General features: G+C 36.1%; 1 protein-coding gene across 3 annotated transcripts in view; it reads right to left on the reverse strand.

Moving 5' to 3' along the window:
• Nucleotides 1–375: 375 nt before the first annotated feature.
• ASB7 (ankyrin repeat and SOCS box containing 7) overlaps nt 376–27,076 on the reverse strand; it is a 39,281-nt gene continuing 12,580 nt past the window's right edge. The window contains exons 5-7 of one of the 3 annotated variants that reach the window (XR_013760873.1): nt 16,369–16,974; nt 3,593–3,847; nt 376–2,508 (exon numbers count right to left, since the gene is read on the reverse strand). Coding sequence is in view for 2 of the 3 variants with exons in the window: in XM_079122239.1 (XP_078978365.1) it covers nt 3,708–3,847; nt 16,369–16,974 (746 nt within the window). In the remaining variant the exon portion in view is untranslated. Of the gene's footprint in view, nt 2,509–2,944; nt 3,848–15,315; nt 15,754–16,368; nt 16,975–27,076 lie in introns of those variants that run through there. The other 2 variants (XM_079122239.1, XM_079122240.1) reach the window with 2 other exon arrangements.

Consider the following 27,076-nt stretch of genomic DNA (forward strand, 5'->3'; position numbering starts at 1 on the left):
GCCGGCTAATAAACTACTTCAGATGCACTGTGACTACATTCACTGTCCTGTGTTTAGAATTTTGTGATCTAAACTCCATTTTTGGTAAAGGTGTACATGCATGAGGCTGGTGATGAATATGACCCAAGAAGGTTCAGTGCTGTATCCAGTACACCCAAGACTGATAGTCTTTTGTTGGTATTTGCAGAATGCATTTTTAAACCATAAATTCAACAGCAGGGTAAAAATTGGCTTATTCAATGCTGATGTAAAGTGGGGTTGTTTTCTGTATCACATTCCTACTTATTTCTCAGTGATCTAAAATGTTGATGAATGATAGATGGATTTTTGTTTTTCACCAAGTAGCTAGAAATATTAAAAAGTGAAGGCAGACCAGAAATAAAACACAATTCCAATTGTTTTTTTAAACCAGATTTAAGTTTTTTTTTTTTTTTAATTCAAATTGACCCAAAGCAAAACTTACATTACAAAGGAAGAACAAAATACATTATGATATAACACACTGGGAGTTAACATGAAAGCTAAATTTGTGGGCAAACAGCCTCATCCCAATCACATCCTGGGCTAATGAGCAATTCTGCAGGGAAGTTAGAATCTCAGTTTTGTATGGTCCACTCTGGTAATTAAGCTACACATTCTTGTCTCTCAGGGTGTGCATCTGACAAGTCATGCTAGACTCCCTCCTGCTCCAGATGTGTACTCTTGCCACTGCCAGAACACTGAATTCTCTAGTGGAAATGTTGTTCCAAGCATGACTGATAATGAATTAAAAAACAAAACAGTCAAGTCCTCTTAACTAACAAGCATGGATTATTCTGTGGTAATAACAGTTTCAAAATATGGGAATTAAATAATCTAAAAAACACTCTTACTCTGCTGTACATTTATAAACACATATATTTACAAAACAAAAAACCAAACTTGTTTTCAAACAATGAGGTTTGCAGTTCATTAATTATCATAAATCTTTTACGAACTGGTTTCTTTGGTGTACCTGCCAAATATATTCTTATAAAGATTTAGTAGTAAGTTTCAATAATAAATTTCAAAAAAAACAAGGAATCAATGATAAATTTGATAATATGCTGAACATTTTAATCAGGGTTCTGAAAAACTAATCAGTTGATTTCCTGAAAATACCTGTTCTTTCTACTCAATATGTGACCACAAAATGCTTTTCTGGCAATCAAATTCGAGTGTGGACCTGTGTGTTCACTGCTATTTTCTACCATTACCAACTGCAAGACATTTTAGTTATCGTTAAATATGATATGTGATTGGGACTTTATTGACAACAAACACAAAACATTCTTTTGAAGCTTCCAGATAAATCAAACCTCAAACAATAAATAATGCAATTATACACTTCTTCATTAAATAGAAATTTCAATTCCAGGAAGAGTTCCCATAATTTTTTTCAGAAGTCACAGCAGCAAGACAGAACAAAGAATTTACCTTAATCTGATCTTTTCACTTGGAATTCCCTGACTCAAACTCAGTGGCTAACTTAGTTTGGAAATCTTTGAATGGCTGGGGAGAGAATATCCTTTTAAACTAACTGAATAAATTAACACACATATGTGGATATAAGCACTGTGCAAATGGAATATTAACATTACCACAAAGAGTGCAGGACCCTGGGCACCCTCTTGCCTCCTCATCTCCCTGGGCTTGGGGTTTTAGGAGAAGTAACACCCAATTCATCTCTGGCCACATGTGTCCCTAATGCTGCTTCTGCATATCAGCTCTGATCTGGGAATTGGTTTAGAGAATGAAAATACAGCTCAGCAACTGTCTTCACGAGGGACTTTCTCTGGAGATAACTTTTTGGAGACATTTTTAAGAGGCAAACATCTGACTACCCACTCCTATCCATCAGGCTCCAGCGATAGTTGGGGATGGTTAACAGAACTGGCCTTTTGCTGACTAGCTGCCTGCAAGAGTCTACAGGCCACATCAGCACTTCCCCTAATAATCCTTTTCCCGAAACTGCACTTTCTTCAGAAACCTGCGAACCGCTTAGGTAGGAGCATATCAGATCCTCTAATGCCAGGGCTACTCTGCAGCCAAGAGAGCAAACTTTGTGCCTGAGAAACTAGCACTATCAGCTCTGAAAAAGGTAAAGCCAGAGCCATCTCCTCGCTCTGTGTAGTTATGCTTCTAGGTGAAAGAGTTTTATACTTTATGACTTAAAAGTAGAAATTCAGACAAGAAAAGAGAAGCCCTTCATCTTGTAAACTTCTGATAACCAATTTATTAATAGCATATAAATATTGTGACACTTCCCAAATCACTAAAAATGATACTGGGACATTTGAGGTGCTTCTGAAACTAACATGATAATGAATGAAGCACACAACACATCGGCCAGGACATTGTCTTAGATGCCTAGTGCATCTAGGCCCTTTTCCATTGTCACTTTATCATATTCGTGTTTACACTGCACACGTATGACCAATTAACCCAGAAGAGAAAATAACTGTCCTGAAGAGCTTCACTGTACAGAACCTTAAAATAGACAGAAAATGTTTAATTAGCATATTAGGAATTAGCCAGACTTGCAAATGTGCACCCATTAGAGATTTTACCCTTAAAAAATATATCTATATCTATATAGATGTAGACATATGATTAAAACTGGGAAGAAAAAACCCGCTATGAAACCACCCCAAATTATTTAACCATTAAAGGCAAATGGTTTAACAATACTTTGGGCTATTTTTAGGACAAACTCTACCACCAGGATACGAAATTTGTTGCTTAAAATGAAATAAAAGACAAAGCTTAAAATAGAAATCGTAACTGACACACTATGGGTCTGCTATGAAAATTAAAGTGGCGGTTCCTGTTCTCCTGGGCATGTCAAAGCCGGCCATGGAATGATGAACAGCAAGTGAAATAATGGATAGAATACACCAGAAAGAGTATTGCACTGGAGGCACTGTTTTAAAAACAGAATACACTGGCTTTGTAAAGTTATTTTCTATCTCATTGACTTTTTTTTTTTTTTTTTTTTTTTAAAGCACAATTCAACTAGAGACAGAGTTGAGACGCAGTGTCTCACGGTAGTGTCCTACTGTTGTTAAAAAATAAGTTAAAAATGAGCACACCAAAAGGAAAGCGGAGGTACTGGATTTTTGTCATCTGAAAGCTACATCAATTAGGAAAAGAAAAAAAAAAACAAGAACAGTTGAAACAGCCAATTTGTACTTATTAAAAATGAATGACGTGACAGCATTTCTTTAAAAAAATTTTTAGGGCATTTTCCAGTATAACCCAGGACTCCTGGGTGAAACTGTGCCTCAAACTTTAACAAATGTGCTGCTGGTTTCTAGTACCGTGCTCACCAATGAAACTAGAAATTTGGAAAAGGTAAACTCTCCACTTCAAACCTGCTTGTGTCATTTAGGAAAGACAATTTTTCTAAATGCAATATTGTATAGAAAGCTTGGACCTCTTAAACTTGGACCAAGAAACCAAATTAAGACTTTCAAGCATGTGGTGTATGTTTATATATATATGTATATATATAAAAATCCCTCCCCTACAATGAAAACCAACCAAATAAACAAAAAAACCTAAAAGTGTATACCTGCTTTCTGACTTCACAGCAAATCAGAAATTGCATAGGATATACTTTGTGCAAGGCAAAAAGCCTTTTAAGTATCTGGAATATAACTCCTAATCTTGCTCACAGTTCTGATATATCAGATATCATCAAATTTGTGTTTTAAGTAGTCTTTCATGACCTTGGCAATTGGTAGTTCATCAAGTAGCTTTAGGTTTTGAAGGCCTATACATTGTCGAATTTTAATTCGGCACAGGTCCTGCAAGTTTCGGGGCTGTCCTAAAAAGACAGAAAAAAGAAAATGTTACTTTGTTACCAAGGACAATATTTAAGATGGGCTTTGAGGTTTTGAAAAGAACTTTATTTCACTGGGAGTGCTCTCTGGATTTTAAACACCACAGATCAGAAGGACACCGACTGAATGACATGTCCTTGGTATCTTCATGTGAATCTCAGTCAGTCCTTTTCACAACCCTGTATAATATGGTAGAAATTTCCATTTCCATTTTACAAATAAGGATACTCAGTATCAGAGAGTTGAGTAAATTGCTCAATGTCAGACAACAAACTAAGGCTTAGACTAAAACTAAAAACCAGCTCTGAGTCTGAGCCTGGTCTTTCCATCAGAGAACTCTGGTTCTCATCCTGATGAGGTCTCTAATACACAGAGAAGCCTCTGTGAGCAGTTTCTCTGGGCAAGAGGCAGCATCTGAAGAGCGTGCACCAAATGAGACTCTCTCTTCTATGAGCCCTTTCAGCTCTGGGTCTGGAGCCTTGATGACTCTCAATCTTTGTGGAGCTTTCTAAAGGACATCTGCCCATTTTTTCCATTGTCATTCTAGACAGAGCAGAACCCTAGCTGTGAGGATGAGGGCTAGGAGGTGCAGCAGGCAGGGAATGTAAACAGGCACCTCTAGCTAGTCTGAATCCATGTTGTGTCACACCTCACACCCTGACCACCTGCCAATAACCCCTGCTTATCCCCCAACTCAAAGGACAAAAAGTAAAATCCAATTTATTCCACTTTTGAATACTTTCCTAAACAATACAGAAGGTCATAAACAAAGAAAAAAAAAAAAAAAAAAAAAATTGTTCAACAGTGTTTCAATGTATTTGGAGTCACACACATTCTGCTTTCCCATTAAATGGTAATGATAATAGAGCTAACATAGATTAACTGCTTACTCTGTGCCATGTATTGTTATAAGTTCTTGACACATATTAACTCCTTTAATCCTTTTATGAGGGAAGTACTTTGATCATCATCCCCATTTTACTGACCGTCTCAGAGAGATTAAGTAACATGGGTATGTATGGTCAGGTAGATGCTGTATTTCAGTGGTTCTCCAACTTCTGTCTTGAAACTCCTTTACACTTTTAAAAATGATTGAGGAGCCAAAAGAAATTTTGATGTGGGTTATCTCTATGGATAATTACCATAAGTAGTTAAAATAGAAATTTTAGAGATATTTATTAATTCATTTAAAAGTAATAGCTCATTACATATGAAAATAAATAACATTATGAAAAAACGTATTTTCTAAAACAAAACTAAAAATAAATTGTAAGCGGAATGGCATTCTTTCACATTCTTGCAATACTTTTTAATGTCTGTCTTAAAAGTGGTATACATATATAACTATACGACGGGTGGGATTCTACATCACGTATAACCAGAAGAATAAATTATACTCCATTATATAAGGCATATCAAAGTGCATTCTACTGTCATGTATAACTTATTAAAACAAATTTAAAAATTAAAAAAAAGTACTACTTAAAAAAAAAGTGGACAGCTGAATTTTCACATATACGTCTATTAAGAATTGTACCATCTAGTCTGTGGAAAATTTCAATTATGCTCATGCAAGAAGAAATATGAAAAAGCTAATAACATCTTAATGTTATTATGAAAATCATTTTGACCTCACAGATACCCTGAAAGGGATCAGGGGACTCTAAGGCTCCTCAGGCTGCACTTGCAGAACCACTGCTATTCTTAGTAACCCCTTACTTGAATTATACTTGTTTATAGTGATCACCATTACTCAAATAATTCTTCATGAGTGAAAAAGGCTCCCAGTCCTCAGACGACTGTTCTAGAAGGCTTGGGTGAACACTTTTCCAAGAGCATAGTGAATATGTGGATTCTTGGCAGAGTCACAGCAGAAGCAACTGCTGCCTTGGAAATGCCTCAACTGGGGGTATGTGTAACCACAGATGTCTGTAGAAGGATTCATGCAGGATGTGACCTATACACTCAGGGGTCTCTGGACAAGATTGAATTTTATCCAGCTTCCAGGTCTTTGCCAAAACAGCACTTCATTGGGAGAACAGATCATGCTCCCCATGGAAACTCTCAGAGCTTCCCTCCTTTATAACAAGCTGTAATTTTACCTGAATATGTTTGGGTCTTACATACTAACGCGCATCTTTCTCATCATATGGCATATGCCATGAGGCCCAGGCCATGTCAGACACCATTTGCCAATGTTAACCCAAGGTGTGACACAGTACTCAACAAATATTACGTGGAATAAATGAATACTTAATAGGTTTGCCTTTAAAATATAGAACAGTCAATATACTGTGAAACATGCCCATGTCAACAGCAAGTCATTTCCTAACCTGTTTTGAATTATTTTTCACACCTCTCATGGGCTACCTTGGGAAAGAGAATGACTTACCACTGTCATTTTTCAACAAATGCTTATACTATTTCACCTGAAAATACGAATCAGAATATGAATTAGATCTGACTCTTCTTTTTTTTTTAAAGTAAAGAATTTTATTTTCCTGCTGGGCGTGATGGCCCATGCCTATAATCCCAATGACACTGGAGGCTGAGGCAGGAGAATCCTAAGTTTGAGGCTAGTCTCAGCAAGACCCCATCTCAAAACAAAAAATAAAAAGGGCTGGGGATGTAGCTCAGTGGTAGAATACCCTTGGGTTCAATTCCCAGTACAAAAAAAAAAAAGGAATTTGATTTTTCTGATAGATTATTGGTTCTTTTCAAGTACCATTTAAGCTGACATATGCAAGCATACATTCATACTGAAAACATATCATCAACAAAGTGGCCAAAACAAAATCCCTGGAATCTGCCAGCTCTATCCCTTAGAAGGGATTGGGGCAAAAGGTTATGTAATGGGGGCTCTTTTGGTAGTCTTGTTTGTGGCAGACCGTCTTCCCCAAAGATGATTACAATTTTTCCTGTCCCTCATACTTTGTGCAATGTGGCTGGATGCTCTTAACACTAGATGACTAGGAAAGATAAATAACTTCTAAGAATGGCAGTATTTTCATCATCATTACACTTGATACTCCTACCATTAGTATTTAGTGATTTCTCCTACCATTTGGTGGTTTAAAACAATTATTATCTCTTCTCTGCTTCATGCAGTGTTTTCTGGAGAGGCTTGACTGGGGCCTCTCCTCTTGCAAAATGGTCCACTCAGATGGATGGCTGGGAGCTCAGTCAGGACAGTTCAGGACTAAATATATTGGAGTGCTTTAACTAATGAACATTCTAGGCCTAAATACATTGGAACACTTTGCTCAATTTGGTGGTTTTTCTTCCCCTTCAAGCAGTTGTACTGTGGCATCCTTTAATGTTTGGGGAGCATGTGATCTTTATTCCTCAAGCCTGTGTAACTCCTGTCTACAGAACTTCCTTAATGATACTGACATATCATAGTAGTTAAAAGCATCAATCCTGGAGTCAGACTGCCTGGGTCTGGCTTCTGGCCCTTACGATTGCATGATCTTGATCAAGGTATTTAGGTTCTGCCTCAGTATCTTCAAAATAACTGCATCTATCTCAAAGACTTTATAGCATTAAAAAGGTTAATTTTGGAAAAGTGCTAAGAATAGTGCCAAACACAAAAGAAGTATTTGGTAAATGAATTTTTAAATATTTGTAAAGATAATATTTGCTTCTTATTCCCAGGGTGGGGGGGACCCAGAAGAGCCCCTTCTTGGAAGGTAAAGTCTTCATCTTTTTGATGTTATGTAGTAAGAAAACTAATTAGTATAACCAGTAAGGAGCAACTGGTAATTTATTACTGGGAAATAGTCCTGGGAAAACTGATGGAAATTGTATTCTGGAAATCACTGCATGACTTTTAACTATGTAAAAAGATGCGATGAAGTGAGTAGTTATAGGCTTATATATAGATATTAACTCATCTTTTAATATATCAATATTGTTGATTTAACAGGGGGCTAAATAATAAAGAATAATAAGTGCTACTCACTGCAATTGTTATTCCTTAGACTATTCTAGGAGTCTCCAGGAATAGCATTTTAGAAAAAGATTATGATTAAAGCATTAGTACTTAATTCCTGTCAATAGAATACTTAAGGAGTATTTATTGAGCACCTATTACATACTAAACAATGCACTGTACTAAAGATTAAAGGGGCAAGGGAAGAAAGAATAGCAGAGGAAGAGAAAGAATGAAGAGAATGAAAGCAAAAACATCAGGACAAGTATGCATATTATTTACTAGGCTCTTAGAAAATTAATTCCTACTAAATAAGAATTGCTTAGTCCATGGGAATTTAATAGGGAAAAACATGTAGGACGCCTCTCAAAAAGAGTAAAATTAAAGGAATTATAAATGCTTTGGGGGATGCAGAAAAACTACAAGGTGTACAGGCTAACCAACTACAACGGAGTTACATAATAGTTCAAAGGGTTATTAGTCTTTCCATTTGGTAAAGAAGCCCATCATTACTAGTAATTGGGCTGGTATAAAATAGGAAATCAACTTTTAAAGGGTCACCAATTTAGTATAAATTACAAAATGAGAACCAGCCACATTCTTTGACATCACCATTAGTGCATTTGTGATAAGATAAATTTAATTATTTAAGGATAAAATTATCTGGATTCATCCAGGTAGACAGAGACACAAAACATTTTAAATACCAAAGTGGACAACATTAAAGCAAAACAGATTCCAGGTTTTTCTTTGGAGCCTGGGGAGACTGGAGGAAGAGAAGTGTGTAAAGAAATAAAGGGAAGGATTTAGTCTCCTCTGGTTTACTTTATATGATCTGTCGCTCCTTCAGGATCTTCTCCATCTTAAGTCAGCATCTGGAGTGGTCTCCTAATACCTCTTTGTTTTATCTCAACTTCCCATTTTTAAAACCCTACCATAAACACATTTTATCCCTTTGTTCTTGCCTCTGAATTCCCTTCACTGGGGCTTAGTATGAAATGTGCTAAACAAATTTTACTTTATAGGCCCAAAGGCAGTTTCTAGTTCCCTTAAAAAAAAAAAATTATGGTATATTCACTTAAGAGTCCAAATGTATCCACTATCAGCCTTCTGACATTTGCCAATTGGTTACATTTTTTTCCATACACAAATGAGCTTTGACCTGTATCTTCTCTTGGCACTATGTTACAAAAAATGATACATGGCTTACTAACAAATGGAAAGAAATCTCTAGATGCCAAGATTAAAAACTGAAAGTAATAAAAATACTATGAAAAAAGTGCAAAATAAGATATTTTCTGTAGCATTAAATCTTAAAAAGTGATATAATTTGACATAACATTTTACTACTGATTTTTAATTTTAGAAATTTCTAAATTTTAGAAACTAGAAATGATTAGTGATTTTTTAGTAATTAAGAATAGAAAACCTAGTAAGATTATGATGTAGACGCTTGGCAAAAATCCCTTATTCATTAGAAAAAAATTAATAATAAAAAATAACCTTAGTTAAAATGTTACACAAATATCTCCACAGAATTACACTATATAATATTGTTTTAAATAAATCATCCTTCAAAAAAACAATCAAAGCAGCATTGGAAAGGACAGTAAGTAAGGGTAGCTGATATTAGAGGCATTTTGCACGATCATCTGTTTATGTACTGCTATACTGGCTTCAGCTTAGAAGGTCTCAGCCGATTTCCCGTTCTTAAAATTAAAAAAAAAAAAAAAAAAAAAAGACACCATGATTTTTATTGGTTCTGTGTGTGTATGTGTGTGTGTGTGTGTGTGTGTGTGTGTGTGTGTGTGTGTGTTTGCAGCGTTAGGGATTGAACCCAAGGCCTTAAACAAGCCATTCCACCACTGAGCTATAGCCCCGGCCCTAATTTTCTTTCTTTTTTTTTTTTTTTGAAGTTTGAAATCTTGTTTTCAAAATTTTAGTTTTGCAAACATAGTACTTTTGTTTTTGCAAAAACATAGTACTTGACTATTGCTGAAATCTAAACAAAAACATATTTCTGGTTACTGTGATATTTATAAAATAGTATTTTTAAACATCTGTGATTGATGTTCCAGAAAGTTACTAGCTTAAGTAGTTGACAGATTGCCTCCTGTGAAACAGTTTACACAACTCAGTTCCCATCCACTTAATCTTTTTCTTTTGGAAATATTAGCCGTTTCCTAAAACATACAAATCAAAATCCTACCCAGTCCTACCTTCTACACACCACTGAAACATACTGATGGCTGCTTCCAGTCTTTGAGCAGTGTCTTCCAGAACACAGATCACACTGCCTCAGTTCAGATTCCCTTGGATTCAAACACAAACCCAACTAGCATACTCTCTGCCCTACGAATAATTTAGAGCAGAGCTTGCCATAGAAATAAAAGATGCTGTGAGTGAAAGGAAGCTGGGAAAGTTAAGTTGCTGACACTAGCAAACAAAGTTAAATGGTTTATTTACTCAGGGGCTTGGCACTTTTTACATGTTACCATTACCCTGCATGGCAAATCTCGGTAACTGGCCTCTGGGATCCAATATACCAGTCTTCTCAACTGATACAAATCATGAATCTGTTTAGGCCACAATTTAATAAACAAATTTTGGGAATCATCGATCTCGACTGAGCCTATGTAGTAAATATGATAGGATAGGGCAAGCAATAATTTTAAAACATTTCATATTACCCACAAATTTTAACTTAATGAAAATACAACAGAGATTCATCAAATTCTAAAATACTAGGCTAAAAATCTGAATGTAGAAATTACAGATGACTACATTTTAACTTTTTAGTTTAAGGGCCTCTTTGCACTTTTAAAATAGTAGGACCTCACAGAATTCTTTATGTGAATTGAATTTATCTATATTTACCACATTTAGAAAACAAATTTTAGAAACTTTTATTGAACTGATTCACTTAAAGTAATAGTAATAAATTTATCAGTTGAAGTAGAAATAAATTCTTATTGAAAAAAAAAATAGAGTTGTTTCCAAAACAAAAATGATTATGAGACAAATGGAATTATTTTCTCATTTCTACAAATCTCTTTTAATATCTGGTCTCACAGATCTGCTTCCACATGTCATCTGTTGTAACATGCTGTTTTGACTGGAGTACCTGAAGAAAACCCAGCCTTACTCAGACATGCAGTTGGAAAATAAAGGAATATTTTAATAGATTTTTCCCCAGATAACTGTAGATCATCTACAATACTCTATTGAAACTACACAAGTGGTGCCTTCTTTTAAAGGTTAGTTGAAATACAGAATCTGAAACCCAATTGGTAAACTTTATGTACTCTTTTAGATTAAAATCCATTGGTTTCTTTTGCGCTTTGGATCTTTTACCCAGGTATGATTTTCTAACAAAGCCTTTACACATTAGGAATCTCACAGTGAAAAATATAAATTTCCCAAAATCTCATTTTCAGAGTTCAAATTTTGACTAGCCACCAATACTGTCCGTTGTTTTCCTTAAAGTGACCAGTGAATTGTATTCATTTTCAAGAAAATGTCTGCCAGTTACCCAAGACTGAATCTATTGTTTGGCTGTTAGTTAATCTTCAAGTAAAAATGGTGCTCTATGAAAAAAGCTGCTGGTTCCCCTCAAACGAATAACAGTTGCTTTTCCTCAATTCAATCACCACACTTTGGGACATGGGGAAAATATTTTCCACTTCCATCCCACAGAATATTAAGAAAGTATAGACACAAAAGGGTAATATTTAATAAAATTACTGCTTCATCAAAGGCATTCTTAAATGCGACTGGAATACTTCTTACTGATAGTGCCTGTTGGAAAGGTGCAATGACTATGAGTACTGGTTGGGCCACTGCTTATGTTCATGTTAACAAGCCAGAGTTCATCCTCCAGCTTGTCTAATGTCATAAAGTATAAATGTTATCAAGTGAAAAAGGCAAATAATACTTTATGAAATTAGTTTGGACTTGATGGACACATAAAACAGTCTTGAAGATCTGGAGAAGCCAGGTGAGAAACACAGTTCTATGTGAATCAAAAAAAAAAAAAAAAAAAGAAAGAAAAAAATTTTTTTTAAATAGCAAGCAATAGGAAGTCATTGCCTTTAAAAGTGGTTACTGGTAGCTGGGTACCATAGCCCATGCCTTTAATGCCAGTGATTCAGGAGCCTGAGGTAGGAGAATTGAAAGTTCTAGGCCAGCCTCAGCAACTTAGCAAGACCCAGTCTCAAAATAAAAAAGGGTTGGAGATGTAGCTCAGTAATAGAATACCCCTGGTTTGATCCCCAATACAAAAAAATAAAGTTTTTATCAGTAAAGACTTTAAGGGAGGGATCTTAAGGACTATGGACCAATTCCACCAATGTTCAGAAAAGGAAATTAAGATTCAGCGATGGAGGGTAAAGGGTAAAAAGTCTGTCCATATTTATTAGACAAGTCAGACAGGAGCCCATTAGCAGCTCTCTCAACCACCTCATCCTGATGATTTAACAGCACCTCTGACACAGGCATGGTAGAGAGACCTTGTTGACATAAGGGACACCTGTGTCTCTGATTCCAGTGGACAAAATATTATTCAGCTTAAAGGACCACAGACAGGATGTATTTTTCACATTTTAAGTAAAAATGGTAAAAATTTTTACTTCCGGTTTCAGCTCCAACATGCAAAGTATTTGGAAGTTGTCGCTTCTATCCTTAAAGAAAAAAACCTTAAACTAAAATTAATGACTTATCTTGAACCAATCAGTAAATTGAGGTTGCAGGGCAACACTTTACCAAACACTATGGAGAAATAAACCCTGAGAGCCACATTTGAGATCTGCTTACCTGTGGTAGGAGTCATGGGAGCCATAAACTGACAGGAACACTTCAACCGCAAGTTTGGGGAACTGTTGGAGGTTGTATATGGCCTACAGAGAGCCACAGTCTTAAGAAGCCCCCTTCTGGATATGAGTTTTACTTTGAGGAACCCCACCAGGCCCTAAGTGAACCAATAAAGATCCCCTCATGGCTCTGGCCCCTAGGGGGAGGGTTAGAGCACCCCCTCCCACCCCACCAAAGCTTTACCATAACAAAGGATTGCTCTTCAAAGAAAGGACTTGACCTGAGTCAGTTTCAGCTCATTTGGGGAATGGATATTTCTCTGGCTTCAGGCCCCTCTAACCTTTCTATCTCACCTCATGGGATGCGGGGTGTGGGAGGGGTGCTACATAAGAAGAAGCACTTGTGAAGATCACAGCCCAGGGACACAGGCACACTGAAAGACAGACTATGGCCTTTCCCCATGCCTTACAGTTACACTAAGAGGGTTCCCATGCTGGATTAAAGCATGGGAAGGATTAAAGCTGGAAGAGCTGCCAGATACAGACCTCCTCTGTGAGGAGTACTTAGGGAAGCCCAAAGTAAAGGGCATGGGGGACCAAAAACAAGGACCCTGGAGGAATATGAACCTTCTGGCACCTACAGTTAAGGCAAACATTATACACAGCCTGACTCCTAGGCAGATTACTAGAACACCTTACATTAAAGGCTTATTTACCTCAGTTCCTATTATCCTCTATATCATATCTTGCTTCAATAAAAATTTGCAAGTCATACTAAAGATTAAAGTCATACTAAAACAGTCTGAAGAGACAAAGAAAGCATCAGAACCAGACTTAACATACGACACAGAGTTGCAACTATCAGCCAGGGAATTTAAAGTAACTATAATTATTAATATAATTCTTGGTTGTTTTTATTGCTCCTGCACACAAAGAAGCTGCGCCTTTACTTGGCTGCTTTCTGGAGGAGGCTACCAGTTCAGCTCTAGCCATGGTAGAAGGTGGAGGTCTCTGAGGACTGTTGGACAGCTCAGTCTGTAGGTAGAACGCGACAGGAAACCTTCACGGCTTCTCCCTCCACCAGAAGACCCTACTTTATGATCAAGTCACCTGAACCACTGTTTCTATATAGAATGTATTCAAGTTTTTAATGGCAAGTTTTTAGTTTTTAAATTCCAGGATTAAGATTTCTGGGATCTCTTCCAATTTGAATAATGTGTTTCTAGTCAAAATGGTGCAATAATCAACTAAGATAGCTCTGAATAACTAGGTTCTTTGGCATCCACTCTTTTCCCAGCTACTCAGAAGACCAAGGCAGGAGGATGGCTTGAGCCCAGAAGTTCAGGACCAGCCTCGTCAGCATGATGAGACAACATCTCAAAAAAAGAAAATAATAATGATGATAATAGTAATAGTAATAATAATAATAATAATAGAAAAGATGGCCTTGATGAAAGACTACCAAGTGGCACCTCAGAGGTTCTTGTACCTGAGGAATTTGAGTTCTCAGATTAGAAGCCAGTGGCTTGGTGCCCAGAGCTCTGGTGCTCAGTGACATTAGGGGCTCAAGCAGCTCACAGAGTTGACTTGGTGCCCTCTGAACTGCCCAACCTTCTTTGCTTCTGGTTCCAAGAGAGGGCTCAGTGGAGGGCTCTAAAGAGTAGCAGCTATAGTTGCTCCTTCTAGCACACAACATTTTTACTGGTAAAATCTGTTAGTCAAGGAACACATGGGTGAAGCAGGGGCACCAAATCTTCTTTGGGCAGGAAACACCACTGGAGAATCAAAAAGAATGGCGTTTACTCAGTCCCTGCCCCTCTGTGTACCCATCCATTTACTGAGGATCTGCTAGGTACAAGTCCCTACTGATGCTTATTCCTGCCCCTAATCTTAAGTACATGCCCAGCAGCTCCCTCCCAGCCACTTGGCTGCATGCCTCCACGCACAGATTCTACAGGGTTGAAAATAGGCAGCTGGGGTAGAATAAGAATCTATAGGATTCACTCAATTGGTAGTAAGCCAGTCCTTGCTGTTTATCTACCCTCACTTTATTAGTTATAGTCTATTTCGAAAAATGCTTACATAGCATTTAAAATGTTCCAGCCACTATTTTAGGTAGATTATAAACATTAACTTATTTAATCCTCATAACAAGCCTGTAGGATAGATATTAGGATTGGAACTCAGCAGCCTATCTCTAGTCTATGCCTCTGCTGAGCAAAATATTTAACAAAAGGGGTTGAGACATTTATGTGACTAAGTATCAGGCATTCCTGAGGGTAGTCATACTACTTTAACCAAGATTTTCTACTGTAGAAGTTAAAAGAATATAATGACAAAAGACACCAGGTAACTAGTGGCTGTAGCACCACATACACCACATCTCCAGTCTCTGGCTACTTCTGTGTGCCTCAAAAGCTTTCTGCAAGGAAACACATGCCAGATAGCCCCAAACACCTCTCCAGGGGCAGGCAGATATGTGCAGACCAACAGAGAGTCATTAGTGCTCATGGCCATTTAACTTTATACTAATGACAAGTAAATAAAATTTAAGAATTAGTCCCCTTAGTGGCATCAGCCACATAACAAGTGCTTAATGGCCACATGGGACCAATGGATACCATACTGGACAGCACTGAGAGAACATTTCTATCAATATAAAAAGTTCTACAGGCCTGCACTGAATTAGATCTGAGTTATTGTTTTTAAGCTTTAATCTGAAAACATTTAGTCATAATAAGTTCATTTTCCCCATTATAAATATACAAAATTCAAATTACATTTCATTTCTTGATAAAGCAAATTTTTACTCCAAAGTTCAGTTTCAAGGGTTAGAGTAGACTGTTTATAAGTAAGTCAAGTGAAATTCCTTACCCATGTACCCAGGATGTTAATGTCTTTTTCTATAATCATGAGTGAAAGTTCAAAATCAGCTAGGAAAAAGGCATTCATTAAAAAGTACAACAGACAACAAAATCAATTTTGTTTATAGACTTAACTTCATGTGTTGGATGTTAACCTCGGGGACATGTACTTGACTGGTCACAAGGAAGCTGGACAAGAGAGGGAAGCGAAGTCCACACAAACTAACAGTCCATCAGAAAATAACTCAGATGCACATGCTACAACATAAAGTAGATATTTCCAAACCCTTAAAAAAAAAGTGCCATACAAAAACAAGTCAGACTGATGGAAGCTGTGAATCCCAGGTTCAACAGAGCCTAATTTCCCACTGAATTGTTTCTTACAACAATTTCTAGTATCCTTAGCCTCCATAACCAGGGTACTTAAATAAATAATATTGCCATTCCATTTCATGTGGATTCACATGAATAGAAAAGCCACAACTAAAACATGAATAACTTAACATTAAGGCACATATTCTAGAACAGTCCCATAACTAAGGAATCTAAAATCCAAAATTCTCCATTTCCCCTGTTTGAAAACTACAGAATTCTAGAAAGATGATTCCTTTAATCTTAGGAACAGCCTTGTTCTAACACAGATCTTTATTTTGAAAATTCTCCTCTCTGTCCTTTTCCCCATCTATTTTCCCATCCTTACTATCTACCCTGTTACTTTTACTAACACAATTGAACTTAGAACTTTAAAATTTTTTGGATGAATAGGCATTATTTACCAAGCAGGGTTTATAGGAACCATTACTGTCTAGTCATTTTGTTATTAAAAAAAAATCTTGAGCTTCTCAAGATATGCAATTTTTTTTAAAAAGAGGCAATAATATAGTAATAATTATATTACATACTTGTGACTTCTTGTAAGAAATCCAAACACGGTCGACTACTTCCCGAAATACTTATTGAAACAGCCAGTGGGGTCTGACCTTCATAGTTCCTTGTGTTTGTGTCCGCTCCATAGTTATATAACATCCGTGCACACAGCACATCATCCCGAAGGGCAGACAAGTGTAAAGGAGTCTGTCCATCTTCTAAACGCCCCAAGTTTGTGTCTGCCCCTCTCTGAAGGAACATTCGGCAATAAGAGTGATTACTTTTGATCACAGCATATCGCAACAGGAATCCGTTCTGAATGTCGATGTTGGCATTGTGGTCCAGGAGGATTTTCACACAGCTTGACCTCTCGCGGATGATGGCGAGCTGAAGCGGCGTTGTACCTTTATCACTGAGTGGGTCGACCTCGGCCTTGAACTCCAGAAGGAGTCGGACAAATGAGTCCCTACCATAGTGAGCAGCCACATGGAGGGGAGTCCAGCCATCATTGCTTTTTGCATTAATAATGTCACTCCTGTATTCCGATTCTAACATCAAGCGTGCAATCCGGGCCCGGCCGTGCATGGCTGCGTAATGAAGAGCAGTGAAGCCTCCAATTAAGTCCTTAACCGTGGGATCAGCTAGAGTTAAAACCAAAACGAAACGTTAGCAGACTCTAAGACAAAACAATGCACTCTCCCATGGCACAGCACTCCAAGTCTAGCCAATTCTCGTACAAAATGTGAAGGGATCAAACATTACAAAGAACATCAAGTACTTTCTCCCCTCAGTTTAACTGAAGTCTAGTTTCCATGAAAAACAAATTATAGTAGAAAGTTATCAAGCCTGAGCTAATGGAAGGAAAAACACATACAAAGTGTTTACATTAATATATACTAAAAACAGAGTTCAGATCATCATATCCCCTCTGCTAATTTAACCAACTCCTTTGGCTACCCGACTCCCTCATCTCTGCATTATCTCATGTTTCTCTTTTGTTTTGAATGTTTCATTTTCTCTTGCACTTCTTGGTCCTAAAGAGAAGCACATGCAGCAACATCTGTTGCTCTGAATTATGGATAATACTATGTTCTGGCAGACTGTGTTGTTTTAGGGCATAATTGATAATAAATAAATAAATAAATAAATAAATAAATAAATAAATAAATAATAAAAAAAGTTTTTCTGTGGTGTGTAAAAATTCTAAAGCATGCAAGATGTATGTTAAAGTGATCTTGACAAATCATCTTCCCATAAAATATGACTGAATTTTTAGTTTTACATGGTCTTAGGAGTTTAAAAGCATTAAATACCACACTATGTGAAAAACTGGGAGAAACTCAACACTATATATACACTATGTGCCAAAACAGTTTTTAAAACCTCTCCTAAATTGATTTTGGGGGGGGTGGGGGGGAAGGTACCAGAATTTATCTATAATGTGACCTTTGAGTCAGACTTCTGTCACCTGTCCCAGTGTTCTCATTGAGGTAGAGTTCAGTTCTTTGTAGCTTGAATCCCTCTGGCATTCCTGCACAGTGGGCAGAACAGGTTCAAGATCTGCTTCCTCCACAATACATAGGCTACTTCCTGAAAGCCAGCAGTTCAATGCAGAATATAAACTGGCCAAACATAACTACTAGAATTAAAATGCTTTCTTCTTATAAAAGTCATCCCGAATTTTTAGTTGGTTTATGAAAAAGAAAAAGCCAATAGTGTTTTTCACACACATGCAAAATGCCTCTAAAGTTATGTGATTAAACACTCATATGCTGTTTAGTAAAATGTTATTAGGTTCTAGAATATATTACAATGGCTGGATTCTGTTAGAAAAGTCTATAAGGCATAAAATCTTATGTTAAAATATGGATAATCCTATGTAGAGTGAAAATTTCCAATAAGAAGGATTTGCTAACAAAAACTATAAAAAGTAATGTTTTTTAGGTAAACTATATCATTTGAATTTCTAAATACAATTGTAATGTCAATTTAATCTGTTTAGAGAAAATGAGGGTATCATCTGTGTTGGTTTTAACTAAAAGAAAAACATACAGCATCTATTTACTGTAACTTTAAAAAGGCAGTCAAGAACACTTTAGCAAAGCATTTTGCTGCCATCTACTGGGTATGGTGTGAACATAAACTATTAAGTTTTATTTTGACAGATGATGTAGATCAAATCTGTTTCACCTAACTTTGTTCATCTTAAACAGACAAATCAAAGACAGGCATGAAATCCAAAAGATCCCCTCCTATTCAAATGTTGCAAGAAATCTTGCCAAAATGTCATTTTCAATCTATACCTGGCCAACCAACTGTTTCCAGACATTACTTCTTTACCTGTGAGTAAACTTTAAGAATACCTTCTTTCACTTCTCCCACCTTTCATCCACCAGGGGAGTCTTCAAAAGTGCCAGTCAACATCCTTATTTGTATCCTATACTCATTCTAAATTAAAATTGTGTTACATGAAACTGCTCTTGCATCTCTGATTTCCACTTTAGGTTTGTTTTTTGTTTGTTTTTGTTTTTGTACCAGGGATCGAAGCCTGAGGGGTGCTTTACCACCGACCTACATCCTCTAATCCTTTTTGATTATTTATTTTAAGACAGGGTCTCCCTAAGTTGCTGAGGATCAGGCTAAGTTGCTGAGGCTGGCCTTGAACTTGCAATCCTCCTGCCTCAGCCTCTTGAGTTGCTAGGATTACAGGCATATACCACCACGTCTGGTGAGGTCTTTTTTAGATTCTACTCATATGCTGGTGCTATGCTGAGCTAAGGAAAAACAGATTAACATACACAACAATGATCTGCTTAGTCTCAGTAAGAAAAAACAACAACAACAAAACCCACTCAAATAAATTAACGGACCACACCCTGGGAACATGGCACAGAACGAAACACTGGAGGGTAATAATGAATAAAATTTGTACAGTTACTGTTCTGGAGATATTAACAACCAAATGAGAGATCATGAGGCAAATGAAGGTGCAAACAAAATTCAATTTCAGGATTAGTATTTGCCAATGCAATAAGATAAGAAAAAGATCTCCTCTTGAATGGCAACAGAAACTACAGAACACCTGCTAGACAGATATTCACTAAAAAAATATGTAAGGCACATGCAAAGTAAACTTCTTTGAATTTACTTAACCTCCTACATTTATGTTTGCAAGAATGTCCCTTTATAAAAAAGCCTTCCCTGAACACTTCATCTTAACTAGCAACCCCACCAAACCTATTCATCTGTTCCTTTAGCAAACATTTTCTTTTCTAGGTAGGACTTACTTTAAACAAGCTGTAGCTTAATCTCAATAAATCCATTTAAATCTATTGAAAAATTCTTATACATATTAAAATAAAAGCAAAGAAACATTCCTATGATGAATATGGGTTCTTTCTAAGACCTTTGAAATAAAAATCACTCATTTTAAGTGTAGAGATTGATGAACTGTGACAATTACATACAGTCACATAAACAGAAACACAGTTAAAATTTAGAACATTTTCATCACCTCAGAAAGTTCTTTCATTTCTCAGTCAACTCCCTGCCTAAACTCTGGCAAACCACGGATGAGAAAAAAAGGAAGTTTTGCCTTTCCTGAAATTTCACATAAAAGAAATCATATGTAAACTTTTGTTTGATTTATATCACCTGGCACACTATTTTGAAATTTATCCATGTTGTTGTATCAACAGATCATTCCTTGTATTGCTGAATAGTATTCCATAATATGGGTATACAATTTTTTTTTTATCCATTTGTAAGCAGGTGGACATAAGTTATTACCAATGTGAAGTTATTTGAAAGCTGGGTCATATGTTCAATATACATTAATTTTATAAGAAATCGCCAACTGTTAATTTCTAAATGGTTATACAGTTTTGCATTTGCCACAGCCATATATGAGAGCCACAGTAACATATCCTGGCATCATCAATACTTTCAATTTTACCTACAGAATGAAATCATGGCTTATGATTTCATGGCTTACATTTCTCTGATAACTAGTAATACTGGGCCACTTTATACACTTTCTTTTGTAAATTATTTTTTCACATCTTTTAGCCATCTTTATTGGGGTGCCTCATTATGGTGTAAAAAAAATCTTTATATATTCTACACGTATGACCTTTGTGAGATAGCCTTTGTAAGTATTTTCTTCTAGTCTACTTTTTCTCTTTGACTCCCTTTTCATTCTTTGTACCATATGCTTTCAAGAGTAAAAATTTAAAATTTGTATTTAGTCCACTATCATTTTTTTCTTTTTTGTGTGTCCTGTTTAAGAAAGCTTTGCCCACCAATTTCACAAAGACATTCTGTTTTCAGGGGAATGAATCTAACCAAACTTTCATATGTGCATGCATGGATGTGGCACAGTGGGTCCCAGCATTGAGTGCATCCACAGGGCACTAATGTAAAATAATAATAAAAAAATAAATTGCAAATGGATTGAAGATGAATTGGTGGAGTGGAGGGAGGGAATAGGGGCAGGGAGGGAGCAAGTGCTGGGGACTGAATTGGAGTGGGTCCTGTTCCATGCTTTTGTGATTATGTCAGGATGTGTATCCTGGTATTGTATATAACAAAAAGAATATATTTTTAAAAAGATATTCTCTTTTCCTCCAGAAATTTTGTACTTCTAACTTTCTTATGTTTAGGTCAATGATCTACTACTTGTTAACTTTTATGTTTGGTGTAAGGTAAGGTCATGGTTCATTATTTTCCATAAAGTTATCTACTTGTTTCAGTGTAATTTGTTTAAGGCTGTCTTTTTATATTTCCCTTGATACCTTCAATGAAAATCAATTTACCATAAAAGTGCAGGTCTATTTCTGAACTCTGTTTTATTCTATAATCTGAAAGTCTATCCATACAATACCAGAGTGACTCAACTATTGTAACTTTAAAGTTTTGAAAGTGGGTAATACTCCAACCTTCTTTAAAAGTAATTTGGCTAATATATTTTATATTAGAATCAACTTTTCAATTTCTTCAAATAAGCCTGCTGAAATTTTGATTGGAACTCTAATGACTCCAAAAATGGCAATCTCTTCAAAATGATACAAATAATATTGATTTTTTCAAAACTGAACAAATAGAATATTTCTCCATTTATGTATATCTTCTTTCATTTCCTTCAGCAATATTTCAGTGCATGGGTTATACATTTTTAAATTTATTCCTACAAATTCAAAATTTCCTTGCCATATATAGTGAGTTAAAATTTCATTCTCTACATATTAATTGCTCAGAAAGAAAAGTTAAATTGAGTTTTATGATACTGGCTCATAGCTAAATTCTCAGTTCTAGTCCATTTTTGCAGATTTCTTATAATTTTTTGCATGTAAATTATGTTCTCTGCAAATAATTATACTTTTTCCTTTTCACTTTATTGTTCTTCTCTTATTCCAATGTCTAGAACTCAAAATAAAATATTGAATAAAAATAGTAAAAGCATATACCCTTGCCTTATTTCTTATCTTATAGAGTGAAAATATTCAATAGTTCATCCTTGAGTAGAACACAAACTGTAGCTTTTCATAGATATACTTCCTTACGTTAAGTTGCCTTCTTTGGTCTGCTTCAGCCTTAATCAGGAATGAGAATTTTAATGCTATCAAACCATTTTCTGCATCTATTAACATATTCATTTGATTTTTTATCTTTTAACCTTTTAATAGAGTAAAGTAGTCACCTATGGACTTCTACATGTTAAACAAACCTTGAATTCCTGAGATAAGTATATTGATATAGTATATTTATACTATTTACAACAGAACCACTCAAAGGTAAAAAACAGTATTCCCTAATAATGACTGTTTAATGTAATAACAGACTTTCAGTTTTCTCCTACTTAAAAAAAATATTATATGTAATCATAATCACATTCTAATTACTCAGCCCTTTCTCTGTATTTGGGCTCTGAGAATATCTCAGTTTTTTAAATTATATATAATGGAAGTGGTGTTTTTATAGAGAAAATATTTCTTGCTTCTAAGCCTATGTACTTGGGATAAATTAAGAGGATTTAGTTATTAATTTAACTGAATTTAAATTATTAGAACATAAGTACACTTAATGGGCAAAAACATCTACCAGTTTTAAGATTACAAATATACCAAATTGCTTTCAAAAAGTCTTCTCACAAATTCCCACCATGCTTGGCATTATCATTTGCACCGCCTTTCATTTCTGAAAATCAAAAAAGTTCTTACCATTCTTCTGTGGATGTCTCTGATTATTCATTCCCTTATCTCATTTATTTTCATGTATTCCACACCAAGAGAGTTTTACTTACTTTATTTTATTTGGTAACAGAGATTGAGCCCAGAGGCGCTTTACCACTGAACCACATCCCTAGCACCCCAAGCTTTTTTTTTGGTATTTTTTTGTTTTGATATAGGGTCTTGCTAAGTTGATGAGGTTGGCGTTGAACTTCTGATCCTCCTGTCTCAGCCTCCCCAGCTACTGGGATTACAGGTGTGCACCACTGCGCATGACTTATTTACTTTATTGAGAGGGGACTTAAGATGCTTTTCTTGGGTTCCTCTGGGGATTTGCTCTATACAATTAACTTTTAGAGCTTTTGTCTAATGTCCTCCAGGCCAATTTACAAAAGCACTCAATCTAAAAACAATATAGTACACTAAGATATGGTATATTTCTTTCTTTTCTTGAACTGTCCAATGTTATCTTGGAATTTTCAGAAAGATTCAAAATTGGAAAGTGAAGATAATAATAAGGGTTTTTTAAATAATTCCTACCCTTGTAATAGACTTCTCTTATAATTCCAACAGGACACTAGATTATTAGCACAGAAAGGCTGCCATGATTTGTACAGAGGTATCACTTTATGTATTCTATTTGTGTTGAAAATTTATAAAACTCTAAGTTTTTATCATTTTGAAACATGATGTTTAAAAGTAAGGCAACAAAATGCCACTTACCTGTGCAGGCCGAAGTTTTATACTTGTGCTAAAACAGGAGCCCCTAGTCACATGTGCTTACAGAGCAATTGAAACATGGCCAATGTGACTAAGGAGCTGAATTCATTTAACTGAAATTTAAAAAGTTTCCCATGCTATGCTACACAGGTTTAGAATGAACTACAGAAAGAGTTTTATTTTCCCCCTTTTGGAATACATTTTTAGTTTTGGAATTTTGGAATACATTATTAGTTATCCATCTCAAACTTGCTTATTTTTTTTCCCAAGTCACCAAGTGTTTTATTAAACAATTATTAGGAGCAGAAATCTATAGCCATTTACTTATTTTACATTATTAAGGCTGATTTTTTAGATATTATTGGGGAACTCCTAAATAATTTTTTGAATAAATTATAATTCCTTTCCACAAGTGCATCTGAGGAGAAATAAGCTATTGTCAATTATATTTATGTTTAAAACAAACTCACTTGTATATTATGCATAAAAATACTTTATACAATTCAAATACATCTCATTCAAACTTGCTTATTTTTTTAAATGAACTGGATTTCTTCCATAGTAGAAGTATAGATGCTCCTCAGCAGCACTCTGCCTATGGTCCTACCACTCACACCCATCTGAGGCATGGGAGGCCTCTTAGCTCTGAGCTTTGCTAACTCTGTGCAACACTCATCAGTGGTTTTACTACACGGGTGTACAGATTGGTAAAATCTGATCCTTTAATTTATTTCAAAAAAAATAATGTGTAGCTCCATGAGTGGATTATATTAAACATCTCCTGTTTCATAAACTGCATCTACCTTGCTCGTTTGCTAATCTTTAATATTTCAAGAATCGGTAACTCTTTCTTCCAGATCTTCAAATCAAAACCTTCATGTCTTCTTGCTTGCTTTCACTCCCAGCTCATATCCCACTTCCTTAGGTCTTAGGTCTTAGGCCCTTCTAATACACTTACTACGACTAGAGAATTTCTAGAACACAATCTGTTTTTCCCATTCCTCTCCATTAAATATTTTGACAGCTCACAATGTCCTTAGAATAGATTATTGAATATGCTCCAATCATACTCAACTTTTTTCAGTTCCTAAAACCAAACATGTTTCTTCTCTTCTTCAACCTTCTTGCTCACTCCCCATGTGTTTGGATTAATTCCACACCCCATTCTTTCAGCACCCACACTACTGTCTTGCACACCTTTCAAAATCTCCATTCAAACCCCACTTTTTCAAGAAATATATCCTTGCCACCCCAACCCCAAACCCAGCAGACAAAGGGGACCTTACAGTACATGGCACTTAACTCACTCTGTTGGAAATACCACATTTTCTTCCAAGGAGTAATCATGGTTAGGATAATGGTTTGATTCCCAGGTCCAACATTAGTGAAGTGAATGGCCTTAGGCGAATCATCTACTTTGCTGTGGCTGCTTTTTCATTGTGAAAATCAATTAACACTACCTTAATAGTTGTGAAGACTTTGGCATATCGTAAATGCTCAGTAAATATAGCTATAAATCTGTCCACTCACTTAACTAAAATGCCAGAAGGTTAGCACCATGTTTGTTTATTTCCATAACCTGGTGCCTAATATAGGTGCTCAATAAATAATTTTTTAATAAATACATGAGTAAATTATTTAGAGGGAACCAAATGGACAACTCACCTATGAGTTCTCTCTCTCTCTTACACACACACACACACACACACACACACACACACACACAAAAGAAAGGGGAATAGAAGGAGGAAAGGAGAAGGTGGAGAGAGCCAAATGTTCAACTCTTCTTATACATTTTTTTTTTCACTCATTTCCCCATTTGGTGATTTTGAAAAGAGAAGGTCTGATAAATTCAGGTAATGTTCTAACTCTATCACAAGGCTAGCCCATTTTCAAACAATAGTTTTTGATAGAAGATCAGTGTTATCTCTGTCAGGCTGGTAAACCATTATTTTAGATAACTGGTGCTAATTTTATCTCTTTCTAAAGAGGAAAAAAAGGGGGGGTTCTACCCTCATGAAACTTCAGATTAACTGGAGATGGAGATATTGAATAGTAAACTAATTTACCATGCTTTTTGATAGGTGCTACAATAAGAAGGTCCAGGGAACAATACCATGCAATAGAAGTAGAATATCTTACTGGAACAGTATTTTATCATACAACAGGGACATAAACGATGATCTCAGCTGACCTGAGTGGCAGGAGAGATTTGAGGGAGAAATAAGCATAAACAAGGGAAAGGGGGTCAGGGTGAGGCAAGCATAAGAGTGACCTATCCAGGAAAAAGCCCAAGCTCAGCAAAGGTGTAAAGGAGGTGGGGCTCAAAGCTGCAGCAGGAAAAGTAAGAGGAGTCAGGTTCTGCAAGCAGATCACAGGAAGGAAATGGGACACCACTGATGGATTTTGAAAAGGAAATATTTTAATTTCCATTTCTGACAGATAAAATTATTTGGAGATGGGCTGGGTTGGGGGGCGTGGGGCGAGACGATGTGGAGATGAAGGAGACCAATTCAACAGTCCTGGTGAAGAAAGAGGCTTCCCTGCCTAAGAGTTGGGCAGCGTCTCCCGTGAAAAGAGGTGAAACAGTTGACAGCTGTTTACAAGGAAGAATCAATAAGAATTAGTAACTGATCACATCAGAAGTAAGGAAAAGTGTGTTTGAGATGGTTTCTAGACTTCTGGCATTGTGGCCCTACACTGTGGTGCCATTTATTGGGAAAGAACATAGTGGGGGTAGTGGCTTGTACCAAGCTGTGATACCCACAAGTTGTGAGATGGAAAGCCAGGACTATGCTAGTAAGTATAGAACATGCCTAAGCATTGTATATGGTCACAGGGAGCAGGTAAGAGGAGTTTCCTCTCCCACAAATAAATTTGTCTGAACTGGTTCATAATATGCTAGAAAAAAATATTCTCTGAAGCTCTTACTCTATTAGAATAAAAGAAGCAGGAAAGGGATGCTATATAAGAACAAATAAGGGCTTCTCAAAAAAAATTTTTTTTATTAAAATGTGTTATAGAGTAACAGTACTTAAAACAGAATAAATGGAACCACATGTGAGGTTCTTCGAACTTCCCGTTAGAAAACTTTATCTGATCCAACAGTGCATCACCATGAGGAAAGAAGGAAAAACTGAGGCTATCTTTGGGGAAAAGAGGTGAAAATTGTACATGCACAAAAACCAATTCTGGACCAACCTAAATAACACAAACCTTTTCAGAAGAAAATACAGGCAAATAATGATCCCAAGACATGATGTATTTCCTAAACAAGACATAAAAGGCACAAACCATAAGACAAAAGAGAAACAGAACTCACATACATTGAAATGTAGATTTTTGCCCAACAACAAAAACATCAAAAATGTGGAAAAACTGGGCTGGATGTGGCTCAGTGGTAGAGCACTTATCTACCATGAACAAGGACTTGTGTTCAATCTCCAGTACCACAAAACAAATGATTACTAAAAATTAAAAAGAATGTGAAAAAAAAAAAAAAAAAAAAACCTACAAACTCAGAGAAGATTGTTGTAATATGTAACTAACAAAGGGGAATATATAAGCAATTCCTCCAGTCAATAAGAAAAAAACAGAAAGCCTAGTCTCATAATTTTTCGTTGATTCTGCAAAAAAAAAAAAAAAAAAAAAAAAAAAGAGGCAAGCATGTCACACACAGGAAGAGCAAACCATCTGCTGATACACTACTGGCAAAGGTAGGAGAATGGGCACTGTCCCACTAGTCTGTAAGGACATAAGCAATTATAACCTCTTTGGAGGATAATTTGTCAGTATC

This window comes from Sciurus vulgaris (genome assembly GCF_902686455.1).
Source record: "Sciurus vulgaris genome assembly, chromosome: 2".
Taxonomy (NCBI): Eukaryota; Metazoa; Chordata; class Mammalia; order Rodentia; family Sciuridae; genus Sciurus; species Sciurus vulgaris.